The sequence below is a fragment of the Cucurbita pepo genome, chromosome 10 (genome assembly GCF_057944985.1).
Source record: "Cucurbita pepo subsp. pepo isolate OVF chromosome 10, ASM5794498v1, whole genome shotgun sequence".
Taxonomy (NCBI): Eukaryota; Viridiplantae; Streptophyta; class Magnoliopsida; order Cucurbitales; family Cucurbitaceae; genus Cucurbita; species Cucurbita pepo.
In genome coordinates, this window is record NC_141807.1 from 17,339,444 (window position 1) to 17,349,347 (window position 9,904).

General features: G+C 39.0%; 1 protein-coding gene across 1 annotated transcript; it reads right to left on the reverse strand.

Annotated features, from left to right (window-relative positions):
* Positions 1 to 1,782: 1,782 nt before the first annotated feature.
* Positions 1,783 to 6,534, reverse strand: LOC111803394 (triacylglycerol lipase SDP1). Its single transcript, XM_023687769.2, has 3 exons — positions 4,345 to 6,534; positions 3,188 to 3,331; positions 1,783 to 3,052 (listed from the first exon to the last, which is right to left on the reverse strand). The coding sequence occupies exons 1-3, from the start codon at positions 5,761 to 5,763 to the stop codon at positions 2,048 to 2,050; spliced, it is 2,568 nt and encodes an 855-aa protein (XP_023543537.2). The 5' UTR covers positions 5,764 to 6,534; the 3' UTR covers positions 1,783 to 2,047.
* Positions 6,535 to 9,904: the final 3,370 nt, after the last annotated feature.

Genomic DNA, 9,904 nt, shown 5'->3' on the forward strand with positions numbered 1-9,904 from the left:
CTCTGACGAAGTGTTTCACGTGTTAGCTGGCCTATTTCGACACTAGTGAAATGGGGTGAATCACCCAGATCTTGATCGCATTGCTTTCTTCCCGATTGCAAACAGAAACTCCATCTTCAGCCCTTATCTCGAAACATCTCGACAACTCAATCTAATCCAACTTGAAAATAGAGGGTTAAGTTGGGTTGAGTCGTGAACTCTATCTGTATTATTTGGATCAATCCAGCCAACCTAAAATTTTGAATGGGTCTAAAAGATTTTTTCAACTCAATTCAACGTCCACATATAAATTTGGAAGAAAATAATTTTGAATAGTTTTTTTAAAAAATAATTATGGAAAGCTGACAAGGCCTATAATGATAGATAGAAAAGGATAAGAGTTTGAAGAAAATATAATGGGTATAATTTCATCTAGTAGAAGCAAAAAAAGTCCTATTGCTCGAGTTTGACCAAATGAGGTTTCTTTTGTTTAGTCTTGCAACCGTACTCCTCCGACGGAGTGTTTCACATGTTAGTTGGCCTATTTCGACACTAGTGAAATGGGGTGAATAACCCAGATCTTGATCGAATTGCTCACTTCTCGATTGCAAACTGAAACTCCATCTTCAGCCCTTATCCCGAAAATTCAATCTAACCTAATCCGAAAATAGAGGGTTAGGTTGGGTTGAGTCGTGAACTCTATCTGAATTACTCGGATCACCAATCAAACCAACCTAAAATTTCGAATTGATCTAAAAGATTTTTCCAACTCAATCCAACATATTTGATTTACGCGTAGCCACATATAAATTTGGACACTGGGGTGAATCACCCAAATCTTAATCGCATTGCTTGCTTCCCGCTTGCAAACAGAAACTCCATCTTCAACCCTTATCCCGAAAACATTTTGACAATTCAATCTAACTCAACTCGAAAATAGAAGGTTAAGTTGGGTTGAGTCGTGAACTCTATTTGAATTACTCGACTTAACAATCCAACCAACCTAAAATTTTGAATGGGTCCAAAAAAAAAATTCAATTCAATTCAATATATCCGGTTTACTCGTAGCCACGAATATAAATTTGGAAGGAAGAAAAAGAGATGAAGAAAGCAAAAGGCAGCTGGATTCCAAATACCAAGATGAAAGCAACAATGATATGATGTTCACATGGCAATGTCTTCATCCAAAGAGAATGTGTCATCAAAAAGACAAAACAAATCAAAACAAAACCAAAACCTTTAAAATATTGGTAGTAAGTTTCCAAGAAACCCTCCATACAATTACGTCCTCATTTAGTGCATCCTTTCACGTTCGTAGAACTGTAATAGTCCAATCCCACCACTAATAGATATTGTCTGCTTTGACCCGTTACATATCGACGTTAGCCTCACAGTTTTAAAACGTGTTTGTTAGGGATAAGTGTGAGATCTCACATCGATTGGAGAGTTGAACGAAACACTCTTTATAAGAGTGTAGAAATCTCTCCCTAGCCGTGTTTTGAAAACCTTGAGGAAAAGCTCGAAAGGGAAAGTCCAAAGAAAACGATATCTGCTAGCGGTTGGTTTGGGCCGTTACAATAGGTTTTCACACCCTTATAAGGAATGATCGTTCCCCTCTCCAACCAATGTGGAGTTACAACGTGGGAACCTTAAGATCGTTTTACAAGCACGAATTTTAAGTTTTAAGTCACTAGCAACCTTCATAGTTCAAGAAGTTGTCGAGTAGCACATATAAAAGCTATAAACGAACGAAGAAATTCGAATTTCTAACTTTTCGAACGAGGATCGAGGATATACAACAGCTACCAACCAAAACCAAAAATATTTATTCATCTATCAGAGAAAAGATAGCATCCATGTTACCATGAACCCTTCAGTTCTTTTTGCCTATTTACATGACATACATCCCTAACAACGCTTTGATATATTCACAATTCCACAATGAAATCCCTCAAAACTAAGTGTATATTTCAGTGTGTGATTAGAAGGTATGGAGTTTCTTTTGTTCTTCCCATCTCCTAACAACTACAGAACACAACACATGCTTGTACAAACGAGCTCGACGAAATTAAGAATCCATAGATACCTGGTCTCGGCCATCGTGTAGTTGCTCGGAATGATTCGACAGATCGTTTTCGGGAGATGATTCCTGTAAGCAGGCTTTTGGTGTAACATCTTCTTCATTGCCATCATCGAAATCAGATGCCGAGCTAGCATCGATATACTTGTCCGAACAGTCGATTTGCAAGCATTCAACTTCGCTGTTTTGAGTTTCGGAATCATGGCTCCTATTTGTCAAAGTCAAATCTTCCTTCTTTACGATGTTGAAAACGATCCCGTTTGGTATTCTTTCTGGCTGCAAAAAGTCTCCTTCATTTAAAAGAATGCTCGAAGAAACTCGATTGCTGAGCTCCCGTGCGTCGAAATCTGGGCTCTCTGAACTCCGCTCAGACATGGTTCGAGGACTTTGAGAATTTTGGCTACTACCAACTGGCTGAAACACGTTGGAATTAGCTACCAAACCTTTGTTGAGGTCATCAAGATCCAAATTCTGAACGAAGTCGATGAACTTATTAGCTGAGGCTGTCCTCATTAATGGCCCACCCGACCTAGTCCAAGTATTCAAATCGATATTTTCGGATTCGCTATCGCTAGCCTCAAACATACTACGGTGAGTTCGCAACATTCTACTGGAGGATCCTGCACCTATCGATCCACCAACACCATGATGGTGTGTCGTCGGAGTATCAGTCAGGTATTCTTCTTCGAGCGAACCAGTTGAGTTTTCTCGTGCTATGCAGTTCCAGGAGGGAATTCTTCTTGAAGCACTGAACTTGACTGGGATCGAAGGGCCATGTGAGGTGGTACCGGTAGCAGCAGCGGCAGCAGCAGCTCTTTCGGCGCTCCTTTTCAGCCGTCGCATATGGTTGAGAATTGCAACACATTCATCTAGAGCAAGCTCAATGCCACAATTGGCTTTTATTGCTGACAGCTTCTCCCAGGTGCACCTCCTACCTTGGTTGGCCGACTTTTGAAGATCCAAATGCGTAGGATTTTGTATAATTTTGGAGTACTGTAACGAAAAAGAATCATCAATGCTACATATTCGACGTTTAAACTCGGTTATGCTAGTAATTATTTGGTCTAACATTGTGCGACCATTCTTATAAGTCGTTGAAACTTGTAGTGTTTTCTAACACGAAAATACCTGAGCAAGGGTAGCGGGCATGACAACGGTGACATCGCCTTCCCAATCTTGAGCAAAAAGCCTTGCAATTCCTCCCAATCGAAAACCGAGCTCCAAAACTTGGTTGCATCTATGCTTCACCTCCATTTCGACAAGATGAGCGAGCTACATAACAATATCATGAAAATTCTGACCATGAGAAAATTACAAATGATAGATAGATAAATAACACGGGTCATAAACAGGTTGATTAATTGAAAATGTCACACAGCAGTATATGAAAAGATAAATCAAATGGTCAATGTATTCTATTTTTGATATATATTGAACATTTGGATTCTTATAAAAAGGGGAAAACTAAGGATATCTTCAACTAAATGTCCAAGCAGCTCATGAGAATCAGAGAACAAACAATTCACAACATTGTAACAGACCAAGCCCAAGCCCATTGCTAGTAAATATTGTCCGCTTTGGCCTATTACGTATCGCCATCAACCTCACCGTTTTAAAACATGTCTAATAGGGAGAGGTTTCCACACCTTATAAGGAATGCTTCGTTTCCCTCTCCAAGCGATGTGGTATCTCACAATCCACCCCTCTTGGGGCCCAGCGTCCTCACTGGCACACTACCCGATGTTTGGACCTGATACCATTAGTGACAGCCCCAACCTACCATTAGCAGATATTACACGCTTTGACCCATTACGTATTGCTGTCAGTCTCACGGTTTTAAAACGCGTCTTATAGGGAGAGGTCTCCACACCCTTATAAGGAATGCTTCGTTCCCCTCTCAGAGGGGTGTGGGATCTCACGATCCACCCCCCTTGGGGTCTAGTGTCCTCGTTGGCACATTGGCCGATGTCTAGCTCTGATACCATTAGTAACAGCTCAAGCCCACCGCAAGCAGATATTGTCCGCTTTGGCCCGTTATGTATCGCCGTCAGCCTCACGGTTTTAAAACACATCTATAGGGAGAGGTTTCCACACCCATATAAGGAATGTTTCGTTCTCCTCTCCAACCGATGTGGGATCCCACGAACAGTTACCGTTTTTTGTTTTATTTGGCCCCAAACAAAGTTAGCATACTTGTTTTGGACAACAACGCAAGAAAATATGAACATTGAAGAAAAGTAGTCAGAACAAATAGAAAACAAGGTTCCGAGTTTAAGTTGGCATACCTTGGCAGCAAAATTTCCACCATAAGCTCTGATGAATTCTTTCATTCGCAATAATGGTGCAATATGGGGATTTGCTTGACTGACAATAAAATGGTTAACATTGAACAATTCTTTCAATTGCATCATTGGTAAATCAATCTCCAAGCTGCCATCTCTCCAGCGACGCGCAGATGAGCCCGAGCCCTCCTCAGGATCCAAATTAAATGGCGGATGATAGGGAACAAGCTCTCCACTCCTGTTCTTGGCCATTAATTCTTGAGCCTCAAAAAGGCCCGGGAATGCACAAGATGCTGTCACAGCACTCCATATCACAACATGAGGAGATGTCAAGTAGTTTAGACATCTAGGCGGCTCGTGCTTCCTGGGAGAACAAACCGTTATCCCAAGAATTCTCCCCGTCATGTCGTAAGCTTCCTGAAAAGTTAGGTTGCTGGTGAGCTGTCTTAACATCATTTGTAATTGTCGAATCTCGTGAACAGCGCCTTGTATCATTACCCTCCTTACCACAGTAAAAATACCACCCATCTGGTCAAAAAACTGTAATGAATGCCATGAATCCTCAAAGAAGCTTTGTAGCTCAGGCCAGGACCTAGTGGCAACCACAGCACACATGATGGATCCCACACTCGAACCAGCAATTATTCTAGGCAAAAGTTTATTCTCTACTAGAGTTTTAACAACTCCTGTATGAAAAGCTCCTAGTGAAGCACCTCCACTTAAGAGTAGAGCAGTCCTCCCGAACGCATGCCTCGTTTCATGCATGAACGCAAGCTTCTCTTCCAATAACAGCTCCTCCGAATCCGAGTCACAAACCAATCTCAACTGAGTCGAAACCTCATTTATGTATTCCTTTATGAGTCTCGGAATTTGAAGCCTACCCTTGTGTAATTCAGGGTTGCACATATTACCAAGATTTCGAAAAAGATCAGCTCTCATCCAAAATATTATATCTCTAAGAGATCCCTCCTGACGTCGACGACGAAGCTCTTGAAGCTTGTTCCTCACCAACTCTACGTCATAAAGGTTTGACTCGTTCATTTTCGGAGTCTCTTTATCAAGCATTTTAGCAGCATGAGCCCATTCCTCATAAGTCAAAGCAGATCTCATCATATTTCTCCAAAACTTCCTTCGGTATGCCAATTCGGCCCGCTCTTTGACATTCGTGTACCGTTTCAACAAAAAAGCAATAATCGTCACCATCGCCAATATCCCCTGTGGATTTCTAGGATGCATCCATGACAATATAGGTGCAACAAGGGCCTTAAGTCTATATATGATATGCAGCAATACACGAAATATTTGGTGCCTCAATTGTGACACTGATTTACAAAATAGAATCCTGAAAGCAACTGTTCGACCAACAATGGTTGAAGGCCCAATAGAAAAGGAACCAACACTAGCATCATTACTAATGTCCATAATTCTTAAAAAGGACTGCAATCAATCTGCCACAGACTAGAATTGGTTTATAGCTACGATCAATGGGAACAAAAACTGATCCCCAGATGAATCAAGAGTTAAGAAAGTCTGTAAAATTGCTTCAAATTGAACAGAACACTCAAATTCTTCAGATCTTCAAAATAAATTAGCAGGAGAAAACAAAATGATCACCAAATGAGAAGATGAACAATGTAAATGTCAGAACTAAACCTCAGTATGGCGAAGAACTCCTCCTCAAATCCAAACGAAATCCATTAAGAAACCCTAAATTTAACTAAATCGATCAAGCAACCAGTCGGAGCCTCCGAAAACCTAGAAACTAAATCCCCAAATCAGAAAACGAATGAAACGGATAACAGAAAGAAGAACAAAAGCGGTAACACAATCAGCGGAACAAAAAGAAACGAGTGATCCACAGGAGAACGCAAATAAACGAAGAAGTGAAAGCCGAATCGGTTGGAAAAGTATGAAAGTGAGGAGGCGAATAGAAAGAGGGTTTATTGAGAAACGTGAAGAAGATAACGATAATGATAATGGTGACAACACATCGCGGTGTCTGAATCAGCGATTTGACTGTTGAAGATTCGATGAGGCAAGCAAGAAGACGATGAACAATAAGAAATCATCCCCAAATTGCTTCCTCCGGAAGGTTTGGCTGAATCTCTGAATTTTGAGATTTCCATATCAAAGGAAGCTATGGTTTCAATTCAAACTGCGGCTCTTTCGTTCAAGATTTTGTTGCATTTTGGTAACTTCATGGTCGAAGGTAAAGCTTAAATAAACGGAAAAATAATTAAATTTGACTCAAAATTTGTCCTTTTCTTCAAAAAAAAAAAAAATTATGAACAAGGAAATTAAAAGTTTATGGTTAAGATTTTGATTAGGTAGACAAACTTTGGGTTAAATTTATTTTGAGTTGTTTGATGAACACGACTCTCCACAATGGTATGATATTGTTCACTTTGAGTATAAGCTCTCGTGGCTTTACTTTGGGCTTCCCCAAAAGGTTTTATACCAATGGAGTTAGTATTTCTCACTTATAAACATATGATCGTCATAGGTTAGTCGTGTTCGATGGGAGGTGTTGGATGATGGAAGTCCCACATCGACTAATTTAGAGAATGATCATAAGTTTATAAGTGAGGAATACTAGCTCCATTGGTATAACAGTCATCTTGAGAAAACTCAAAGCAAAGCCATTAGACCTTCCACTAAAAATGGACAGTTCATCTAACATGATGATCCATGGTTTATATTTAAATTTGTGTTTTTAATAAAAGAAAAATGTTAATTTATATATTTTATATTTGAAAAATTACCTTTGAAAACAATTAAAATTATTTTAAAAAATAAATAATTAAAAGAAATTAAATAATAAAATAAATAAATAAATATATATATAATTGTATAGGAAGCAAAATTTATATTATAGAATTAACAATAAATTTGAATTTGTTTGAGTGGAACCGATCTAAACTATGAACCATGCAACATTTAGTCGCCCTATCTCATCTATCCAAGCTCGCCTCCTCACCCTGCACCATTACTCATGTCGGCTAACGCAACTCCAAATGACCACTTGCGACAATGGTTAGCACCCACGGTTGGTGGTTCATCGAGTGGGATGGATCCTTTTGTTTAGAACCAAGTCGATTTGTTAACTGGTTATGTGCGACACAACTCATTCGCATCACATCGTGTCAATGAAGCAAGCTTCGACTGCAGCGACATTTTTTCACAAGCCCAAGCATGAAGGTGATAGACCAATAGTGATTTTCAGGCAAGGATAACACTTTCGATATTGGTATTTATATGATCTGACGACAATGTTTTTGACTTAGGTTGAAGTGAATTTTTAAAAAATTAAATAGTAATTTTTTTTTACGTATTTTAATTTAATTTATATAATTGGTCTAAATTTAAAGTCATTAATTTTATTTTAACCATATGTGAATTTTATAATTAAACTCTTTAAAATTTCTGTTTTATAATAAAATACAAAGCAAATTCCACGTATAATGATAAAAAGTCCACGTCAGATAAAATCGTGGAAACGTGAATGGCATCAAAGTTTGTTGCTTGTACGGATGCCAAACGACGTCGTTGTCAATCTTTTTTTTTTTTTTTTTGGCAAAACAATAAATAACCATATTTAATGTAAACATGTTGATTTAACCTACGGGCTACAACATTAAGTGCAAATGTGACTTCCATGACTTCGGATCGACATCTGTAAATGGGTATCTTACATTTATCTAAAAAAGAAATAGCACATGGCTTGCATATTTTAAAATACTCGGTAAGTAGTCTCACTATTGAGATTAGAAAATGAAATTCTCCACACACGGCTCATGGCAAGAACACATGGACCCACCAAGTGGGCCAGACTCGTATACGTATCCTTTGAGTTTGATTACGAGCTAGAACACAATCACACTATCGGAAGCTATGGAGGGAAAGGAGTTTGTGTACTCATCCGTACTAATCATAATGAGGAAGTATCTCGATGCACGTGACATACAAAGTGCATGAAACCTCATAGTTTCAAATCATAGCACATACTTATGATACAAGTCATACCTCCATTTCTTTTCATGACATAGTATTCCTATGAGATATGCCCATGTATATCTCACCAGTATAGTTTGAACATGCAACATATATGTACTGTAACATATGAAAGTTCCTCCATCATATAACATTATTATCGTAACATGGTTCATATCATAATATAAATCATATCATAGTATAAATCATCACATAACATAACACATATCATACACCATAGAATCATAAAATATGACACGTACAGGGGTCGTAGGGTACGAGTCATTCATACAACATTCAAGTCATCCAACCAAGCTTATGGGCGTCCAATAGTAGAACCACTAAGTTGGTTGACCTAAGTTGAAGTCACTGTTTATTCTTGGAGTTAGTTTGGATCTACCGAAGTTCAATTCAACCTACGTGGGTCCACGACATCAGGTTGAAACATATTAAAGAGCTTAAACCATGTAAAAATAATGAAAAGAGTGGAAGTACAATGTGCAATATAACCATGTACCATGATTTAAAATTACAGAACCTCATGCATGTTGTATGTCCCGAGCACGAAATACTTTTCAAATATGTTTTATCCAAATGCGTACACAATGATATGATATGCACTCCTTCCTTTTTGTTGGTTTTCAATAACATGAGCGTAAGCTAGCTTGTAGTCAAGTCTACGGGGTACATGAGTCAACCTGCCTAATGAGTTTTGCAGTAATAACCTCCAATCTTATTATTTTCATTATTTCATTTTCTCCTACGGTTGCTCGAAGTGTTAAAATTTGTGCTATGCTTATTCACAGGGGTGTACATCCAACCCGCTAATTCGAGAACCCAACCCCACCCAACCCAAATTATAAGAGTTGAGTTGGTTTTAAAAGGATTTCAAGTTTGAGTTAGGTTCGTTTTTTAGAATTCGATTCGGTTTGGGTTGGGTTCAGGTTTAAAATTCAAATAATTGGGTCAACTCGACCCAACCGAGAAACCTTAAAATAAAATAAAATAGGTTCAAATCCATGCGGCAGAAAGCCCACGTAGCCTAAGCCCATGAGTCATCGTTTGTGTCTGTGTCTACACTCTGAAGACTCTTTCTATGCTTTTTGACCGTGAGCTCAAGACTTTGTCTAGCAATCTCACATCATAGCGTTCGTCTTCGTGTTCGACTCCTCATGACTCTCTCTATGTGTCACCGTTCGACTTTTCAGTTCTCAACTCTCGTCTAGTTTTTGTGTGTCGTTTGACGTCGACGTCGCTCGCCTCTTTATTTCTCCATTGGACTCTATTCTCAGTTCTCAGTTCTCATTTCTTCGCTATGTTTCTCGTCAAACGTCCTTGTCTTATGTCTCTCCGCTCGACGCTCCATTCCACTTTCGTCGAACTTCTCTGCTTTGTGTCACTCGTCAAATTTCTCTGCTCGACCAAAGTCGATTCAACCAACTTTATTCGATCCGTTCGATTTTTCGACATTTAAAGGCTCACCCTAATGGTTGTACAACTAGTCCAAGCACAAATTCAAATACTTTCAAAAGGGGGGAAGGGAGGGAGGAATCTAAGCTAAAAACAATAAGCC